A 22,868-nucleotide genomic window follows, 5' to 3' on the forward strand; every position below is an offset into this window, starting at 1 on the left:
TGCCACAGTTATTCAATATACTGGCATGTCTTAAGGTCAGTATTAGGTCAAAAATGGCAAAAAAGAAACAGCTTTCTCTAGAAACTCATCAGTCAATTATTGTTTTTAAGAATGAAGGCAATGCAATACTTGAAATTGCCAAAAAACTGAAGATTTCATACAAAGGTGTACACTACAGTCTTCAAAGACAAAGAACAACTGGCTTTAACAAGGAGAGAAAGAGACATGGAAGGCCAGATGAACAACTAAACAAGAGGATAAGAACATCAGAGTCTCTAGTTTGAGAAATAGACACCTCACATGTCCTCAGCTGACAGCTTCATTGAATTCTACCCACTCAACACCAGTTTCATGTACAACAGTAAAGAGGAGAATCAGAATAAGAATCAGAATTTACTTTATTGTTTGATGTGTACAAGAGAAAAAGTAAACTGACTGGTTTTAATAAAGGAGCTGTACAGTTGTTCAAAATATGTGCAGGGATGTGCAAAATACTGTATATGCAGAACATGAGCCATAGAATGTACAAATGTTCACTGTTCACAGCTCACAGAAAAGTTCACAGTTTGAGTATAATAAAAAGTGCAATAGACCAGATCATATTTTTTTTTTAAGTTGACGCAAGACAGATGTGGAAACTATTTTAATGTAACGTATAGTGTCTATGGAGGTGGGATAAGAGATGGTTCCTAGGCCTTGTTTATGAGGCCAGCTGCAGACAGGAAGAAACAGTTCCTGTGGCATGAGATTTTGGTCTTGATGGACCGTTGCCTCCTGGCGGAGGAGAGTGTCTCAAAGAGATTGTGTCGTGGGTGGGAGGGGTTGGCCACAATCTTTTCTGCCCGCCTTAGTGTCCTGAGGCATGGAAGTCTCAGGGGTGCAGGCCTTATGGGAAGAATTGCAAAGAAAAAGCCTTTTGATACAGAAAAACAAAAAGAAAAGTTTAGAGTGGGCAAAGGAACACAGACATTGGACAACAGATAATAGTGTTTTGTATCTTAACCCCATTGAGGTTTTGTGGGATCAGATAGATTATAAGGTGTGTGAGAAATGCCCAAATAAACAGCCACATCTATGGCAAGTGCTACAGGAAGCGTGGGGTGAAATGTCACCTGAGTATCTTGACAAACTGACAGCTAGAATGTCAAGGATCTGCAAAGCTGTCATTGTTGCATGTGTATGACTTTTTGATGAGAACTCTTTGAAGTAGTTTAAGAATTTATGATTTTTTTTTTTCAAATTGTAATAGTAATTTTTTAGTTATTAATGTCTTGACAATACATTGTGATCAGATGAATGCCACTTTGATGAATACATTTCACCAATTTCTTTTCATAAAGTAAAATCTGTATATTATTCCAAATTTTGGCCACCAGTATATATATATATATATATATATATATATATATATATATATATATACAGTTGAAGTCAGATGTTTACATACACCTTAGCCATATATATTTAAACTCAAAGTTTTTCACAATTCCTGATATTTAATTGTAGAAAACATTCCCTGTCTTAGGTCAGTTATGATCACTACTTTATATTAAGAATGTGAAATGTCAGAATAATAGTAGAGAGAATGATTTATTTCAGCTTTTATTTCAGAAGTTTACATACTTTGTTAATATTTGGTAGCATTGCCTTTAATTTGTTTAAATTGGGTCAAAGGTTTTGGGTTGCCTTCCACAAGCTTCTCACAATAAGTTGCTGGAAATTTGGCCCATTCTTCTAGACAGAACTGTTGAAACTGAGTTAGGTTTGTAGGTGTCTGTGGAGGTGAGGGCGTGGTCAAGCACCCATCTCGGGGGAGAGAGAGCAGTAAGCACATCCAAATGAGATGAACTGTGACTAATTACCATCTCTATGTTCACAGTGAGAGTCGGGGGAGATTAAAAGATGGCCAGTTCACAGAGAGAGGAAAGAGACAGACCAGAGTCTTTGTGTCTGTCCCATGAGAGAGCGAAAGAGCCTCGTCTTGTGTCTTAAGTGAAGCTGTACTGCGATTGCTGGTTATTTGTGAATAAACTAGATTCATGTGAACTGTGGAAACCAATTACCGCTTCCTCCTTTATCTGCCCAATCCAAACCTTTGTTACACTGGTCCCGAAACCCATGATGAGGAGGAAGTGGGAACCAGTTTCCACGGTTCATGTGAGTCCATTTTATTCACAAATAACCAGCAATCGCTGTGGCTCTTTCTCTCGCTCAGGCGACAGACATGAAAACTCTGGTCTGCCTGTCTCTCTCCTCTTTCTGTGAACTGCCCATCTTTTATTTCCCCCGACTCTCACTGTGAACATAGAGATATTAAAAAGTCACAATTCATCTCTGGTGGATGTCCTTACTGCTCTCTCTCTCTCTCCCCAGACGGGCACTCGACCACGCCTTCAACTCCACAGCCTCCTTGTTTGCACATGCTTTTTCAGTTCTGCCCAACTGAAATTTTCTTTCAGATTGCGGTCAGGGCTTTGTGATGGTCACTCCAATACCTTGAATTTGTTGTCCTTTGGAAATATGCTTGGGGTCAATGTCCATTTGGAAGACCCATTTGCGTCCGAGCTTTAACTTCCTGGCTGATGTCTTGAGATGTTGCTTCAATATATCCACATCATTTTCCTTCCTCATGATGTCATCTATTTTGTGACATGCATCAGTCCCTCCTGCAGCAATGCACACCCACAACATGATGTTGCCACCCCATGCTTCACGGTTGGGATGATGTTCTTCGGCTTGCAAGCCTCGCCCTTTTTCCTCAAAACATAAGATCATTATGGCCAAACAGTTAAATTTTTGTTTCATTAGACCAGAGGACATTTTTCCAAAAAGTAAGATCTTTGTCCCCATATGCACTTGCAAACTGTAGTCTGGCTTTTTTATGGCAGTTTTGGAGCCTTTCAAGTTATGTAGATATAGGACTCATTTTACTGTGGCTATAGATACTTGTCTTTCTATTTCCTTCAGCATCTTAACAAGGTCCTTTGCTGTTGTTCTGGGATTTATTTGCACTTTTCGCTACATTTAACTACGTTAATCTCTAGGAGACAGAATGCATCAGTTTGAAGGCTGCTTAAAGGCACAGTTCATTTAGTGTATGTAAACATCTGACCCACTGGAATTTTGATATAGTCAATTAAAAAAGCTTTAGAAGCTTTAGAAGAAGCGACCCCCCTGGCGTAGTGGGCTAAAGCACATAACTGGTAATCAGAAGGTCACTGGTTCGATCCTCACAGCCACCACCATTGTGTCCTTGTGCAAGGCACTTAACTCCAGGTTGCTCCAGGGGTATTGTCTTTGTAATAAGTGTGCTGTAAGTCACTTTGGATAAAAGCGTCTGCCAAATGCATAAATATAAATATATCAATTTAGCCCTGATGCCATCTGGTAAAGCTTGACCATGCACCTCATAGGCAAGGCAATAGCATACCTCACCCAATGTGACATTGTCTGTTTTGTGGCGGCCTCCCCCTTGTTACGGCCCCCAAGACTAACAAATAGTTGCCCTGACTTATGCCACCGGCAAGTACGGTGGACGTAGGCCTGAAGAGCATGGACTGGACACAGTCTGAAATGTTTCTCTTGGTACATCTGCCGTTGTAAATGGTGGAGAACAGAAGGCCTCAAGAGTGACCGGATGTAAGAAAGGAACCTTAGGCAGGTAGTCAGGATGAGGATGCAATATATCTTTTGCCATTCCTGGGGAAAAGTCTAAGCAGGATGGCAAGACAGACAGAGCCTGCAAGTCCCCGATTCTTTTCATAGAAGTTTTAGCCATAAGAAAAAACATATTTAGAGTCAGGAGCTTGTCAGACACCGATTCTAGGGGTTCAAAGGGGGTCTCAACCAGTCCCTCAAGGACTATAGCAAAGTCCCATGAAGGGATCCTGGTTCTAATGGGAGACCTCAGTCACCGAACGAAGCGAGTATGCAAAGTATGTTTCCCCCAGTGCACCCCGTCAATCAAGGCGTGGCAAGTGGACAGGGCGGCCACTTAAAACCCTGAGAGTGGTGGGGTGTGTGCCTGCTAATAATTCTCCTGCAGGAAGTCCATAACTGAAGCAGTCTGGCAATTATCTGGATCTGCATTACGTGCAGTGCACCACCTCTCAAAGACACCCCATTTATTGGCTTGGGCCGGGGATGAAATATTGTCCCCTGTGCTTGAGACAGAAGGTCCCTCCTCCCCGGTATCACCCAAGGCGAACCGTCGAGGAAAAATATTAACTCCGAGAACCATACTCTGTTTGACCAACTTGGCGCTATCAGTAATAGGCAAGATTCTTTTTGGCAAATTCTGGCTAGAACTCCCGGGAGCAAAGAAAATGGAGTAAAGGCATACAGGTGCATTTTGGGCCATGTATGCACCATCACATCCAGACCCAGGGGGCTGGGTGACTCAGAGAGAAGTAGATGGGACATTGCACTGTCTGCTGGGAGGCGAAGAGGTCCACCTCTGCTTTGTAAAATCTTATCCAGATTTGTTTCACTACCTTGGGGTGGAGTTTTCATTCCCATCGTTATTTTCTGTCTGGACAGTAAATCCGCTCCCACATTGAGGCATCCAGGGATATATACTACTCTGAATGACAGGAGCTTGCACTGGGCTCAAAGGAAAATCTTGCACGCTAGTCTGTTTAGCTGTCGTGACCGCAGACCTCCTTGAAGATTATGTAAGAGTCTGTCGTTAACAATCTGTGATGGCAAGGCGCAAAGGTACAAAGATACGTTAAGTATAAGGTTTCACCCATGAATGAGTTAACTCGTCATGGAGTTCTTCAAAGAAGGGGAGAGACTGGTTCTGTTTTCCCTTCCCCTGACCACCAGACAGAAATCTTTCTTCTAGTTTTGACCATTTGGGGGTCTCCCCAAATATTCACCGACCTTGGGGGTTGACCATATAATGAAATAATTAATTTTATGGAGACCTGCAGAATCATGTGTACTCAATTCCATATTGCAACATGTTACCTATTAAATAGTTCATATTTTTTTTTGTTTTGGAGTAGTCTATGGACAATATAAACATTTTATTAAAAAACTTTGTTTTTGAAAATACTAAATTATTCGTTTGTGGTATGGACCTTTCGAAAAAATGCATCAACCAAAAATTGAAATTAAAGATTGGCTCCTTAGTGAAAAAAGTTGCATAATGAAAAGTATATATATATATATATATATATATATATATATATATATATATATATATATATATATTCAGGGAAGGGAAGGGAAACTATGGGGTTTAAGGATTGACTCTGAATATGAATGTTTTGCTTTGTTATGTGTCATGTTGAGAAGCAACCAATAAAAATTTGAATCTGACTCACTATAGGCAAGCATGATTTAATCACAAAGTTCCTTAGTGGAGCAAGATGATTAAATTAATCTTGGCCGGCTACAGTCTGGACTTAGGACCTAACTTTGGTCCTAGAAGTGCTCGCAGGGCCCCCCTTCGAGCCTTTGGACTCTGTTGATTTGCGCATGATCTACATTAAGACAGCACTACTGCTGGCTCTGGCCTCAGTAAAACAGGTCGGTGACTTATGTACATGCACTGAAGTTTGGCCCCTGTCTTTCAAAAGCCACTTTCAAATCCAGAGAAGTAAATCCTTTATTATTGGGCACTGACTGGCTGATTTTGTACTGAAGTATTAGGGAGGTCTTTATTTTTTCATCAGCAGTAATCCGTAGATGAGCCCAATCACAATAACTGTTTTAATTATATAATTTCACATCATTAGTTTGTTCCCAAAGTCTACTATCTAAATCCCAGTCTCCTCATTCCTTTACCCCTATCCTATTTCTTTTTTTATCTCCCTCCATATGATACAATCATTTCAACTAGACAGAAGGGGAACATCTCAGTTACTGTCGTAACCTCCATTCCCTGATGGAGGGAACGAGACATTATGTCCCTCTTGCCAGAGACAGAACTTCACCGCTGTAACGGCCGGGACCTTGTCTCGGCTCCTCAGTGCAAAACCTGAATGAACTTGCCTGCTGGCCTCCCTTTTATACCCATATGTTGGGGGAGTGGCATGCAAATTGAACTCACCAATTCTCATTGGTTTATTCTCAAAGATCTGAAGGTGTTTTGGGCTCTCAAGATCGACCCCTATTGTCACTTCATCGACACAACGTCTCATTCCCTCCATCTGGAGACAATTTTGTTAGTCAGTAGATGAACACATAAATCAGCAATTTAATCAAGAACATGACTGATTGGTCTAGTGGTTACTTTTTGTGTCTAGTTTTAGAGGTTCTGGTTTCTAATTCACCCAAATATAACTTTTTATTGTAATAAACCAAGATTGCATCTGTTTGTCAGTGGATGTGTGTAACACATTAAAAATAATATGCAATAAAATATTTAAGGAGACGAGAGTAGTGGAAACACAGACACATTTATTGACAGTTCTGAATTTGAAAAAATTCTGAAAGTTCAGAAAGGGACAACCACAAAGTCTCAGCAGCGGGAATTTCCGTGAGAGCATCAGTGACCAGGACGGCACAGGTCTCGAACACTCGTCTCCCATTGCACAATCCAGCCATGGAACACTCAGTTTATATAGGAAGGAAACACACTGCGTGCTGGTGCTTCCCAATAACAATCAGCTTACCTGGTTAACACACACCTGAGAGTGATTAAGAGAGAGGGAGATAAAGACAAAACAAATGCTCTACATACACACAAACAATACGGCCGAGATGGCCATCACAATGGGGGACATATTTTACTTTTCTAATTCCCGGAAAAGAGTGTGAGCTGCAGAAAAAACTGCTCAACAGCCTCAACAAACATTTATCATAAAATTCAAAACAACACATTCTAGCACCGGATCGCCAATGAAAACATACACAGATCAGATGAAACTGAAACTCGTACTCAACAACTGGAGATGTTTCATCTGGATTATACACATATGTGATGAAAGCTATTTCAGAAAGTGAGGACATGTCTTAATTTACGGCAATATATCGAATAATTATTCTGTGAAGACGTGAAATAAACTGAGAAATAAGTTTCTTACCTCTTTTTTCTCCATGTATTTGTCAATATTGTCATATTGTTCAACTCAAAAAACCTAAACCTGTGAGTACCCAAACACTGCACATGTGCTGCAGCAGCACGAAAGCGATTGGCTGCTGCTGTAACCTATCACACCATTGGCTGCTTCTTTAACCTATCACGCAATTGACCACTGATATACTTTCAGGTGATTGGCTGCCATTGTAATCAATCACACGATCAGTCTGTGTAGTAATTTGTGCTTCTGGTAAGGCAGTTCGACATGAATAAACCCCTACACAATGTTTTCATCTTACATTTATATTTTATACATTTGTATACTTATACTGGGGTGGCAGTGCCTTATCTTAGGGTGGCATTTGCCACTTTTTGGATCTGCCACAGATTTGTCCCTGATTTGTGTTCCAGTAGAAACTTGACTAAATGTAGCAATGGTACTAACATTAATACATTGTTCAGCTACTAAGTAGCAGTGTTAGGGAGTAGTTAATACTAACTATATTTTTAGTAATGTGATAGTAGCTCGGCTAAAGTATTTTTGCAGTAGTTTAGCTTTTCCAGTAGCAAGCTTCATTTTCCAACGGTTGGCACTCTAGCATCACAAAACACTGCATTTGTCACACTGTATTGCGAACATAGGAAGAGAGCCGAGGGAGTAATCAAATACGCTCACCTAAACCGAATTGGTTCTTTTGGTTAAAATAAAAAATTCCCTTATATTTAGCTTTGGGAACTACTATTTGTTATAGTGAGTCTGTTTTTTGGGATGTTTATGTAAGTTAACTAATTCACAAAAGTTATTTACAGATTCACTTGAGCCCCTTGCAGCATTAACGTGTTGATTCACCTAAAATGTTAGTGTATGCATGACTTTCTGTCTTCAGATGAACACAAACTAAGATTTATCTGTAGAATATCTCAGCGCTGTAGGTCCATTCAGTGCAAATAAACTGGTGGCCAGTGCAAAGGTGCAAAAATCACATAAAGGCAGCATAAATGTAATCCGTACGACTCCAGTGGTTTAATCCATATATTCAGAAGGGATATGAGAGGAGTGGGTGAGAAACAGATCAATATTTAAGTGCTTTTATACTATAAATCTCCACTTTCACTTCTTCTTTTGTTATTGGCAATTCACACTCTTTGTGCATATTGCCACCTACTGGGTAGGGAGGAGAATTTTAGTAAAAAAAATAGTTCTGTGTTGCTGGGGAATCCAGTGGTGTTTGACAGTTGATAAAATAATTTTCCCTTTTGGGTTACCTAAACTTTTTTTGTTGTTAACAAAACAACCTTCTTGTTGTTAACCTGTAGTTTAGTTAACACTTTTTTTTTTTTTTTTTTTAATAATTACTGAAGTTCAGTTATTGTATATTCACTTATAAATAGCTTGTAGCTTTGGCAAGCTACAGTTTCAAAGTAGCTTTCTCATCCTTAGTATGCACTACTTTTAATATGCAATCATAAATATGACTTATGGTAATCTAAACATCAGAGAGCGATTCCTTTATCACTTTTATGTCATAGCGGCATCTCAGAATGGTTTGTGTGTACAGTATTTGCTTGTGTGTTTCACGATGGAGACCTCTTAGTGTGACAGACAGGTGTGTTTGATAAATTCGTTGCTCAGAGCTTGTGGCAGTGACATCTTGTTTTGCTCCCATGGTATGAGAATTATCTAGCATCCGCCATAATTGTCGGGTTGGCCCGATACTCATATATCTTTGCCGTGGCAACCGGCTAAACTCTGACATTGGAGGGGGGTTGAGAAGACGCGATCAGTCATTTTTTCGTTTCTGCCATGTCATGCCGTGGATAAAGAAAACAGACTGGTGCTTATGTAAATGAGACACATTGAATAACTGTAAGAACACTTTGGACAGAATGTTTGGAAAACACACACATGTACACACACACACACACACACATACACATACACATACACACACTTTTTTACATAACATCACCTTATACACATATTCACAGACATACACACACTCTCACAGATCTTAAAGCTTCTTAGAGGCAGTTGGTATTGTGTTATTGTGTCTTAAACATCCTTAAGCATAATTGCTTAAGGATGTCATGGTTACTTTCATTCCATTAAATTTTATCAATAACTAACACTGCACAACAAAAACACTAGCACAGAGAAACAAACACAGAAAAATAAATCCCCAGGTCTCTCTAGATGGCATAAAAATGTTTGTACAAATACATTTTTAATCTCTATTTCTTTAGAATCCATGTGTTTATAGAACCCAGAAACCAATACACTGATCTGAAGAACCTATAATGTAAACCTAAAGGACTTTTTTTAATATCCAGAAAACAATATTACATAAACAGCCAATGCAGACCTAAATGGTTATTGCCAGGTGCGTTGGACACAATAATAATACAAAGGAGCAAAAATTGTGCTCACTGCAGTAGCTTGAAAGGCGTTTTGTTTGACGGATGTCACATGACCGAAACGTTGCTATCACAATAAATATTGGATTTCATTCCAGCTATGGCAGTGTGTGGGATTCTTTCCTCGTATTAATTTTAAAAGAACAATAAAGCAAACTCAGCCCTTTACCAGGCAAAATGGTTCTTGAGGGTTCTTTGCTCAAGCAAAAGTAAAAAAAATAAATAAAAAAAAAAAAACATTAAAATAATAATTTAAACTATTACTAATTTAAACTAATAACTAATTTTTAAATGAAAATTAAATTACATATATAAAATGTTTTAGTTTAAATTTCATTTAAAATATAAAATATTAAATTACATTTAAACTAAACTCAACTAAAAACTTATTTAAACTAATATGTACAATTTAACTATTAAGACTTGACTCATTAGCAACTTCTGAATCATGCTCATCATTGATTATGTGAACGCAATTACTTTCTGGTTATCGTGGGTCTCACACAATAGCACTACAGGAAAAGGTGAACAAATTACAATTTATGTGAAAATGTCTGATGGGGATGGCGATTGTCAGTAACTTCGCAGAATGGGTTCGATGTCAGGGTACCAGAACGTACATTAGCTAAATAATGATTTTGTGTGATCATGTTGGATTTTAAAAAAAGGTCAAATCTCCACTTCTTATTTTATAGGAAATAAGTCAACAAACATTTATTTTTATGCAAAGTAAATTTTAGAAAGTTTCCTATACATTAAACAGAAAGTGTGTGTGTGTGTGTGTGTGTGTGTGTGTGTGTGTGTGTGTGTGTGTGTGTGTGTGTGTGTGTGTGTGTGTGTGTGTGTGTGTGAGCGTGTATTTATCACTTTGTGGGGACCAAATGTCCCCATAAGGATAGTAAAACCCGAAATTTTTGTGGGGACATTTTGTCGGTCCCCATGAGGAAAACAGCTTATAAATCATACTAAATTATGTTTTTTGAAAATGTAAAAATGCAGAAAGTTTTCTGTGAGGTTTAGGTTTAGGGGTAGGGTTAGGTTTAGGGGATAGAATATAAAGTTTGTACAGTATAAAAACCATTATGTCTATGGAAAGTCCCCATAAAACATGGAAACACAACATGTGTGTGTGTGTGTGTGTGTGTGTGTGTGTGTGTGTGTGAAAGCTCTCTGCTAAAGTTTGTTTCCCATCAGGAACAAATAGACGGTCCCCCTCTCAGCTGCAGTTATTGTTTTAATATGAATCACTCTGCATGCAGATATGACTTAACATTCGTCACTCTAAAATAGGTCTTTTCACCCGTTTACATTTGCACTTCCTCTTTCTTTCGCTCTTCTTTCTTCCTCCCCCTCTCTATCTCCCTAACTTTCCCTCTATCCTTTCATCTGTGGCTCAGTCGGATGACTATTTTCCCCTTTCATCAGACTGTCATCATGTCAAGCACTCCTGAACATCTGTGATGCTGCCTGGATAAAAGCTTGTGATGTGCGAGTCAAATTGCGTGTGATCCTGTGTGTGGTTGCGTATGAGTGCATTGCGATTGTATATTTGCTTGTTAATGTGAATACATTTGTTTGTGGGCATGCAAAATATGAATGTGAATATGAATGTTTTGGCACTCCTACCTGGTTGTCTATGTGTGGGAGTGTTTATTCTAAAAGAAGCATAATAAGTCTGTAAGCACAAAAGCACTGGAATGGAATGCATTCATTTTCATTTATAGAAAATAAATGTAATTTCTGAAATGTAGAAATGAGGTGGCATAGAGAAAGATAGAGAAAGCAACACATTTGTATCTCTTTAATTTATTGGGGGTTTTTTTCTCTCTCTTAGATAGCAATGAGTTTAAATGGAGAGAAATTTGAGCCTTTGGATAAGCCAAGGAAGTTGATGGATCTTTTCTATAGCAAGTCCGGGCCCCCAGGTCCCATCAGCAGTCCCCTAGCCTTTGGATATCCATTTGTGGAGAAAGAGAAATCTCTGAGCAATAACATTTTGCTCTGGGAAGAGAGAGAGAGAGGTAAAGAGAGCAACATTGAAACAGCGAGGGCTGTGATTTTCTCAGTGTGAGTGGCACACACAGGCATTTCTCTATTCATTGTAATCAGAATGAATAAGGTATGTTTGCCAGAGGATTACACACCTGTGCACTCACACTCATAAAGTTTTCCAGGGAAGGATTACAAGTCAACAGAAATCTCTATTATGATTAAGATTTCAGTCAGGGTAAATCGTTTCCAAAATATCCCATCCAATTACATCTGTGACAGTTTTATTATTGGGGGGAGAGTCAAATATTGTGAGTGTGAATGTGTGCACACACAAATGCAGTTACAGAGAAATGGAGAGACAGCAAGAGAGAAAATGTAAAGAGCAAAAGAGAGAGGAGTGTTTTAACTCCCTGTGTTCACTGAATCACTGTGGATTTTAGCTGCTGTCACTCTTGTGTGGCTCTTTTATTCAGGAAACTATTTTAGACCCTAAATCTTTATCCAAATATCCCTGTGTGAAATGAAATTTCACACTCGTATGTGGCCAATTTCATGGAGTACGTCAGAACAGTTTTCCAGGCTTTTAATAGACAGTTTATTTTAGATTTACAGTTTCAGTCTCAGTTCAGTTTTCTCTTTATTTGACATATACAGTTGAAGTCAGACGTTTTCATACACCTTAGCCAAACACATTTAAACTTTGTTTTTCACAATGGTATTTGACATCTGACATTTAATTGTAGAAAAATATCCCAGTCTTAGGTCAGTTAGGATCACTACTTTATTTTAAGAATGTGAAATGTCAGAATAATAGTAGAGAGAATGTTATATTTCAACTTTTATTTATTTTATCACATTCCCAGTAGGTCAGAAGTTTACATACATTTTGTTAGTATTTGGTTGCATTTCCTTTAAATTGTTTAACTTGGATCAAATATTTTGGGTTGCCTTCTTTTGTCTCACAATTAGTTGCTGGAATTTTGGCCCATTCTTCTAGACAGAACTGGTGTAACCGAGTCAGGTTTGTAGGCTTCCTTGCTCGCTCACGCTTTTTCAGTTCTGCCCACAAATTTTCTATCAGATTGAGGTCAGGGCTTTGTGATGGCCACTCCAATACCTTGATTTTGTAGTCCTTTGGAGGTATGCTTGGGGTCAATGTCCATTTGGAAGACCCATTTGCGACCAAGCTTTAACTTCCTGGCTGATGTCTTAAGATGTTGCTTCAATATATCCACATAATTTTCCTTCCTCATGATGTCATCTATTTTGTGACTTGCACCAGTCCCTCCTGCAGCAAAGCACCCCCACATCATGATGCTGCCACCCCATGCTTCATGGCTGGGATGGTGTTCTTCGGCACCCTCCCCCTTGCACGCTTCGCCTTTTTTCCTCCAAACATAACGATGGTCATCATGGCCAAACGGTTCAGACCAGAGGACAAGATCTTTGTCCCCATGTGCACTTGCAAACTGTAGTCTGGTTTTTCTATGGCGGTTTTGGAGCAGTGGCTTCTTCCTTGTTGAGCAGCATTTCAAGTTATGTAGCTATAGGACTCGTTTTACTGAGGTTATGGATACTTGTCTTCCTCTTTCCTCCAGCGTCTTCACAAGGTCCTTTGCTCTTGTTCTGGGATTGATTTGCACTTTTCGCACCAAACTACATTCATCTCTAGGAGACTAGAATGCGTCTCCTTCCTGGGGCTGCATGGTCCCATGGTATTTATACTTGCATACTATTGTTTGTACAGATGAATGTGGTACCTTCAGAAGTTTGTCAAGGATGCTTCCAAGGATGAACCAGACTTGTGGAGGTCCACAATTTCTTTGGATTTTTCCATGATGCCAAGCAAAGAGGCACTGAGTTTGAAGGTAGTCCTTAAAATACTTCCACAGGTACACCTCCAATTCAGTGCACCTCCTATCAAAAGATAATTGGCAAATTGCCTAAAGGCTTGACATCATTTTCTGGAAATTTCCAAGCTTATTAAGGTCACAGTTAAAATTTCTGACCCAAAAATATAGTTTGCTGATATTAAATCTGTGGATGGGGTTAAAAAATGTGTTTTAATGACTACAACCTAAGTGTATGTAAACTTCTAACTTGAAATGTACAGTAAATAGTAACTGGAAATTAAACTGAAGAGAGATGGGAAAAAGGACCAAGGCATGTTGTAGTCTAGATTCAAGCCTGAATTGCTCACATGAGCACTACTACACAGTGCATCAAAAACATGTTTGCTGTCGGCTGTTACCCCATGATTTAGACACATATTTACTGTAACTTATAGTTTCTTTTGAGAAATGAAACAGTTGTATTTTATGACACTATGAGCTTGGTCATACACACAAAGACCAAAGGTTTGAAGACTTCATGTTAAGAAATCAACTTTGATATTTAGTGATTTAGATATTTGATAATCTTTTTGCATTCGAACATCAGATTTTGTTGTGCCTGCAGTTTTTTTGGATTTGCAGGAATATAAAGTTCTTGTAATCAATATTACACATTATTTCACAGGAGTTCATAATATTGCTCTCAGATAGTCGGAGAACAACCAGGGCGACCAGTAGAGGTCACTGTGCCGTACAGCGCAGACGTACTGAGAGGCTATTAGCGTGATGACGTTTTATGGTATATTTATATGGTTTGTTGGATTGTTAATTGTATGTTACCTTTTCCTGCCCAGGGACTACAGATGAAATTTAGCTTGTAGCTAATTCTGGTATGGCTGAGTGCCATACACTGTCCCTGTTAAATAAATAAATAAATAAATAAATATTGGCCTAGACCAGCTTGTATCCTGTTAAAAGATTTACTTAGGTACAATAACCATATTTCCATTGAAAAAAAAATATCCATATGCATAATCATAACTCTGTACCACTCCTCTACATAACATAAAGACTACTGTAGATTTTACATTCTATTCCATTGAGAAGTTACAGAGCACAGAGGAGCTGTTCATGGTTCTGATATTGGCTCTTAATTTTTGGTATTTCAGTACTGCCTCCTGTCTGTTGTTCTGAAATCCTCTGCAGGCACCTTCACATGCCTTAGGGCAGTTTTCACTTTGTCTTTTGGTGTCGCGGTCTCATATGCTGTTAGTGTGAAAATTTCATCCAAACTGAGAGTGATTTTGAAAGTGATTGACAGGCCAGTTAAGCAAGTGAGTACGCTTCGTGTCACATAGACCTGGCTGATATTCAGATTAGTTGCTTCCAGTAAAGTGGATTTGATCAGTTAGATGTTTATGCTTTGCTTCAAATGAAACAGATCTTTTTGTAGGCCTGGTAAGCTGATGTTTTAATTAAATTTATTGTGGAATTAATTTATTAACAAATAATAATAGTTAAGGTATGGCTTAGTACTGTAGATAAAGATCTGGGTGGGTAGCCAAAAGTATGTAGGTTCGAACTAAACAAATGTGCAACTAATGAGGCAAGGCACTTAATCTCAATTTAATGTGTGGTATATTCAAAGCAACATGTTATAGACATGTAATAACTTGTAATAACATGTATTAAGAAAATGTAATAATATGTAACAACATGTAAAAAACATTTTTTGCAGGATCACGTGATGGCCTCTCAGCGATATCTGGAACACTGCCTCACTTTCTGCAGGAGCCTGATGATGCTTACATTGTTAAGAGCAACCCCATCAAGTTACATTGCCGTGCCCGCCCTGCCCTCCAGATATTCTTTAAATGCAACGGGGAGTGGGTCCATCAAAACCAACACACTGCTTTGGAGCATATTGAGCTAGGAACTGGTAAGACTTAAATACACACACACTCGCACACACACACAAAGCACAAATTCTATAAAGTAAACATGATAACAATATTATCCCTTTTATTTTCAATCATGTGTCATATTTAGACCCCATTTCATGACCCAACGATGGATAATATCAAGTAGTGAATGACCGATATGGGTTTTTTAATGGTTGATGACAATGACGATATCCAGAGAGCAGGGTGGCCAATAGGCCGATGCAATGCTGATATATCACACAGTTTAATATAGTAAATAACTTAAACATAAACTTATTTAGCTCTATATTTAATCAATTTCACACTAAACTTTTAACTTTGTAAAATATTATCTAAAAAATAATATTGTATTTTAAATATTATATAGTAGTTTCTTCTGATTTCTGTTTAGTCATCAAATTATTGTCATTTATTTGCACATGAATAAATTAGTTAATATATTATGAAGAAGGAAATAACACTACACACAGTAGTCCAGCAACCATGGATTGCATGTCCACGTTAGCAATTGCATTTTCTAAAAAATACTGAATCAAACCAATTACACATACAGTGTATAGAGAATAAGACATTTATTATAGCACACGTGAAGCGCATTTACTTTGAAGTTGCGCTGTATTCACATGAGCGCGTGAGTGCAACTTCAAATAAATGTGCTTCACGTGTGCTATAAGTAAATGCAGCAATCTCCTGGCTGTTTAAAAGGCCTGGATCACCAACTTGGATTGTCATGGACAGACCATCATGATTTGTGAATAAGAGGGACTTTTGATTCTAAAGTTTTTGACTCTGGCTGATGGTATACATGCTTCAGAGGAAGATATTAGATGAACGCTCAACAGGAAGAAAATGCTGGATTTTTGTGAGGTTTGTGAATTACATCCTTTAAATGAGATATCTGAATATCGGCCATATTATCAGCCTTTGTGATATATTGGTCGACCATAAATATCAAGTCCCAACCAAATTTTTTTTTCAGATTTAGCATCCAATTTCACTTGGAAATTCATCACATCACAAGAGTAAAATGGGTTCTGAACACCATTTCATGTTGAGTTTAAAACACCTTCTATAATTTTCTCTCTGTTTCAATCACAAACACCCTGCAGTGTCGGATGGGGGAGAGTAGTGTCCAGAATGTCAAATCCTAAACAAGTAGTTGTTGGGCTCAACTTGAAACCAGAGTTTCATCTTTCAGTTCACTCTCCATCAAACGTAGTATTCTGTCTGTAAGAGCTTGAAAGAGAGTGATTGTTACATTTAGTGTTTGGTGGTGGACATTTTGACAGCTAAAAGGACCGATCCAGTGATGCAACAGAGTGAAATAGCACTGTTCTCCCCCTCTCGGATCGGGGTTTGACCCAGGCGTGAATCGCCGCTTTATATTCAAAAACATTTTAATGCAGTTTGGATCATTTTGGGCATGTTTGTACCTTTTATGCATATTTCTTTGGCCTTTATCTGAGGTTGATAATAGATTTGGCTGACAAATTGACAGATTTTTAATGCTAGCTGTATTAAAAGCTTTAAAAAAGACTGCTAGGCAGTTTAAAATCCTTAGAAATTGAACTAATCACATTTCAGTGACCTCAACCAGCTTGTGGTATTCTTATAATTGTATTTACGTAGTCATTTAGCTTGTAGAGTGACTTAAAATGCACTTACTGTAAAACAAGTACAATCTCCTTGGAACAAACTGGGGTTAAACCTCTAACAATAATAATAACTTATACACTTATGCTTGAAAATGGAGTGGGAAGAAGTAAAACTTATTAAACCCCACCCCAGTCTATCAAAGAATTTATACAAACAAAAAATAGCTGCTTCCTTCATCAATAATCTCAAAGAGAAAATAATAATAATTAAAAAAAAAAAAAAAAGAATAATAATAATAGTAATAATAATACCTCATTTAGAAACAGTGGTTGCACAAGTCAAAACCACACATTCATACATATTAATAATATACAGATATTTCCACAGGTAACAATGATAATCAAATACCAACAATGGTAGACGAAATACCACAAGGGTACATAACAATGATTATCAAATACCAACAATGGTAGACGGAATACCACAAGGGTAACTAAATAATAACTAATCCAACAATCCACACAACATGAATATAATCAAACCACAATGTCATTGTAATGGAACCAGACCTTTCGTTTGTAAAGACGTTTGAAGTTGTGAATGCCTTGACACTGCTTTAATTCAAGCCCCAGATTATTCCACAAAGTAACCCCACAAACAGACATAGAAAAAGTCCTCCTGGTGGAACCCGCCATTGGGACCACAAAGTTTCCAAATCCTCTCAAACTGTACGACTGCTCCTTATGAGAAAACATATTTTGAATGTTCACAGGTAATAAATAGTGATACGCTTTGAACATGAACTGTGCATTATATAATTTTACAAGATCCTGCATTTTTAATAGCTTTGATTTAAGAAAGAGAGGATTTGTGTGTTTGAAATAGGCGGCCTTGTGTATAATTCGTATAGCTCTTTTCTGTAGCAAAAAAAGTGACTGTATTACATTTTTGTAATTATTGCCCCATACCTATACACAGTAGGTTAAATATGGCTGTATTAAAGCACAATACAGGGTATGGAGTGCATTATAATCAAGAATATGCTTAACTCTACTTATTATGGCAAGGCTTTTGGAGACTTTAGTTGTAATATGTCTGATGTGGGCATTCCAACTTAGCTTTTTGTCTATCGTTACACCTAAAAATTTTATTTCCTAAACATTTTCAATGTGTACTCCGTCTATCTCAACCAGTTTCTGCGAATCAGCTTGATACTTTCCAAAAAACATCACTTTGGATTTATCTAGGTTTAAGGATAATTTGTTGCTTTCCATCCATTTTTTAAATTTACTTAGTTCTTTGTTTATAACGCTAATCAGTCATTCCAAACTATCATTACTATAGAAAATATTTGTATCATCAGCGTACAATACACATTTAACCAATTGAGAAACATTGAAAAAATCATCAATATATAAATTAAATAATTTGGGGCCCAATACTGACCCCTGCGGGACACCACAAGCAATGTCAAGACATCCAGAAGAGAGCTCACCCATTTGAACAAACTGTACTCTGTCGCTCAAATAACTTTTCACCCATTTCCCAGCAACCCCCCGTATTCCATATAGTTCTAATTTCTTAAGTAATATATTATGATTAATGGTATCAAAAGCTTTTTAGAGATCTATAAAAATTCCTATTGCATGTTTTTTGTTTGTTAGAGCCTTCGATATTTCTTCTGTGGCATCAATTATGGCCATCGAAGTAGATCTGTTGGGTCTGAACCCATATTGTCCTTCATTAATTAGCTTATGCTTATATGTAAAAATTTCTAACCGTTTGTCAAAAACCTTTTCAAGGATTTTTGAAAACTGGGGAAGGAGAGAAATGGGTCTGTAATTAGTAAAGTGATTCCTATTTCCATTTTTGAACAATGGTATGACCTTAGCAATTTTCATTTTTCTTGGCACACAGCCGTTTTTAAGCGACAGGTTACAGATATGTGTTAGAGGCTTTATGATACTTTTAATGGTCTTTTTGATTAGTACCATATCGATGGAGTGACAGTCTGTAGAAAACTTGTTTTTGGATTTTTTAACAATATTATTTCACACTCACTGACAGGAGAGAGAAAAATAGTACGGTCATTTCTTTCAGTGTTCAACTTCAATTCTTGGTTAGGAATTTTAGCTGCTAAATCAGGACCAACATTTACAAAGAAATTATTAAAATCATTTACTAATTTATTCATATCATTGTTTTCTCCATTAGAGTCAACAAAATATTCTGGATATATATTCGATCCTTGCTTATTGACACTATTTAATACTGCCCAGGTTCTTTTTATGTTAGATTTATTAGCAATTAATAGTTTTTCATAATAATGTTTTTTCGCCATTCTCATTATAGCTGTCAATTTATTTTTGTACAGCTTGTATCTGTCCTCAGCATCTTTGGATTTCGATTTGACAAACAATTTATAGAGGTTATTTTTTTTCTTACAAGCATTCAGCAGGCCTTTGGAAATCCAGGGGCATTTTAGATTTTTTTTCGGTTTACTAAATACTCTGAAGGGACAGTGCTTGTTGTACAAGGAAGTAAATATATCTATAAAATTATTGTAAGCCACATCAGTCTGCATCTCTCCATAAATAGTATTCCAATCTTGTGACCTTATTTCTTCATTTAATGCATTAATAGCTTCCTCAGTTCGTACTCGTCTATAGTTCACATTGCAAGTTTTAATATGTTTAGAAACATTACAGTCATATATAGCAAAGACTGGTAAGTGGTCAGTGATATCACAGATCAATAGACCATAAACTGTTTTGTTTAAAAGGTTGTTAGTATAGATGTTATCGATTAAAGTTGCACTGTGAGAGGTAATCCTACTAGGCTTTGTGATGGATGGAAATAAGGACATACTATACATCCTATCAACAAATTCACAGGTAGGTTTGTGGTTGTTTGAGTTCAAAAGGTCAATATTGAAGTCCCCACATACAAATAAGGGCTTATTTATATCTTCAGAAAACAATTTCACCATCCATTTATTAAATAAGTCTACACTTGATCCAGGTGACCTATAGACACAGCTTATAATAATATTCTTTTGCTTTTCATTTTTTAGTTCAATAGTTACACACTCCAGGACATTATCAAGTGCTATTGACAGACTATTTACTATTGAAAAATGTATTGTTTTATGGACATACAGTGCAACGCCACCTCCCGTCTTGTTTTGTCTGTTGATGTAGTTGAGGACATAGTCATTTATTTCAAAGTTGATTCCTTTGTCATCTTTAAACCAAGTTTCGGATATTGCTATGACCTTAAAAGGATAAATAAATGACTCTAAGTAATCACGTATTTCACTACAATTGGAGTACATACTTCGACTGTTGAAATGGACAATAGACAATTTACCCTTGGTAATCAAGTCAGTATTATACTGTGCATTAGTATAATACTTACAATTAATATTAGCAGAGGAAAAAAAATTATGTTTCGGTGTCATGATTATTGAATTCTGTATAACTAAACATATTCAGGTCCAACAGTTGGAGTTCATGGACTCTCCTCAATAGTTCAGTATTAATGTCTTTTGGATTGGACATACTGTATAGTTATCATAGTTCAACTGTACGTCAAAAATTACCTTGATGTATTCCCGTCGGCATAAGCGTTGACTCATTGCATTCACTGATACTTGTCCAATTCCTCCAATGTCTCACGGTGAGAATCTTGGCTTCCTCTGCCGAGCCATTCAACTTAATAAGGATTTTGCAATTGGTTACCCATGTATATTGGATTTTATGATGTTTCTTGAGGTCTCTTGCTTTCCAGGCTATTTCGGCATTCTTCTTTGTCAAGTGTTCGTTCAAGTACACATTTGTCCCTTTGAGTTTACGTCCTTGCTTCAACAATGCTATCTTATTCTTCCTATTGACAAATCGAATGATGACAACGGGCTTGCTGTTGCTCTTCCTGGGTAGAGGGTGGCATGCTTCGATGTGATCCAGGTTTAGCTCCACTCCTTTACTCTAGAGAAAGCTTTCCACCTGTTGCTTCACCGAGAGTGACTCCAGCTCTGGCTCATCCCCATTGTCCCCAACCACTGCGCGTGCATATGAGCGTGGTTTGATCGGTAGACCAGTGATGACCAGGTCGTTCATCCGGGAGTACAGCTCGAGCTCGTTCACCCTCCACTCCAAATCCACAATCCGTTTGTCTTTGACTTCTATTTGGAGCCGTAGCATTTTCACCTCCTCCACTAGGGCCAAGAGGTTTTCCTGCTGCCTCCGGACAGCAGATATTCTTCTTACAACAAAGATCGATGGACTTTACTTAAGGGCACAAAAGTGATATGCAATGTAAAAAAAAAAAAAATTTGTGAGTTCACAGAAAATCCCTGGCTACTAGTTGCATGACTTTCACAGAATATTTTACAGTAGTATTTCAAAAATGTATAACAACTGTATACCATGACTTCACAGTGAACAGGATCAATAAATTACTGTAATGTAGCAATGATGTGTTGTAGAATCACAATGATCATCTGCATTTTTTTATCTACAGTGTTTGTTAATTGTCTCCATCATTGATATTTGGATGCTGAACATTGATATCTTGTATGCCTGATTGACAACTCATGATAAAAGGTTATTTAGCGATAACAACAACCATATTATAGCCTGTCTTTGCAAACATCCCTTCCTCATTGTACTTCCAAATGCACCATATGGTGTATTTTATACATTACGGGCCGACATAAATTCAACCTCTAAATGTACTATTTTCTCCATTCATTACATTACAATAAATTGTTTTCTTAAACACAATTGCACCAACTGGGAGAAATGTAATTACAAATAAATACGATAAGGTCCCATACAAAGGGAGCACTAAACACAAAAATGGTGTTTAGCACCATTTTCCCATAATGCAGTGCAATATTAAAATTTCTTTTTTCACAGTAATGTGTTGTGTTGTGACAGAAAATGACCTAGCCTGCATTGATTTTATGGAAAATATTGAAAACACTATTTTCTTGTAAGAAATTTCTGTTGAATTGTGTACAATCCTGGCAATTGTTTTATAGTGTAGGCTCTGTTCCAAAACCTAGTGAGATGCCTTGCTGCCTATTTGCCTTCAGGCAGCTGACTTCTAAATGAAATAGAAAATGAAATAAGTGATAGATTTGGAACATTCTACATAGGCAGGAACTGTGCGTGTCATATAAATAATAATCCTTACGCAAAGCACACAGGAGACTAAATTCGATATGTTAGAGAACAGTTGATGCAACAGTTGATTCAATAGGAATGATGCAGTACTTTAGTAAGCATACATTATGTGTAGAATAGTCAGTTTTTAACTATTGAAATATTGATTTGTACATGTACTCAATAGAGTATTAACGTTAAAAACAGCAAATGTTTTTAATCTCACATTTGCTTTTTTGCCACTTTCGGTTAAGTTTCAGTTTTATGTTTAGGCTAGGGAGGTAGATTTTTTTTTATTTAAAATGCAATAGAGCATTAACCTTTAAAACCTTATCTTTCTGGGAGAACATTTAATTCACTTTTAGATTCACCACTGAATTGCCATGATGTGTGTGAGAAGCCATGTAATATTTTGCAAAAATGTCACCACAGTGAAGTTTTTTTCATGATATCAGGCTCGAATATAAGTAACCTACTGAGCTGAGGTCATTCTTCTACTCTGACCTTCAGTAACTCAGCTTGCATATGTAGGATTATCCACGAACAAAGCCTATAAAGAACTATTCTTACAATAGAAATTGTGAGCGGATACAACAAGACGTTGTATAATGATTTTAATGGTGGAAAATTGTATTCAGACAAATAATCTAGTTATTTGTTTTTTATCTTTCTTATAATGGCTGTTGAAGTGACTAATTTCTTTATAATTTCCTTACATATTAATGATGTAGAATATAGACAGTGTAAATTAATTACTAGCTCAAGTAATGTTTTCCTAAATATAATGGTGGGAGAATTGCGGCACTTTAATCCCTACCGTGTATTTATACTACCAAATTTCAGACATATAATGGTGGAGAATGCGGGCACCTTAACACATTCCTGTGTACAT

General features: G+C 37.3%; 1 protein-coding gene across 1 annotated transcript in view; it reads left to right on the forward strand.

The window, feature by feature from the left end:
* The window catches only part of LOC127628268 (netrin receptor UNC5D-like), a 336,353-nt gene that overhangs the window by 213,099 nt on the left and 100,386 nt on the right, over positions 1-22,868 (forward strand). The window contains exon 2 of the mRNA XM_052105061.1: positions 15,008-15,208. Within this exon, the coding sequence (XP_051961021.1) occupies positions 15,008-15,208 (201 nt within the window). The remainder of the gene's footprint in view (positions 1-15,007; positions 15,209-22,868) is intronic.

This window comes from Xyrauchen texanus, chromosome 34, assembly GCF_025860055.1.
Source record: "Xyrauchen texanus isolate HMW12.3.18 chromosome 34, RBS_HiC_50CHRs, whole genome shotgun sequence".
In the NCBI taxonomy this organism is placed as follows: Eukaryota; Metazoa; Chordata; class Actinopteri; order Cypriniformes; family Catostomidae; genus Xyrauchen; species Xyrauchen texanus.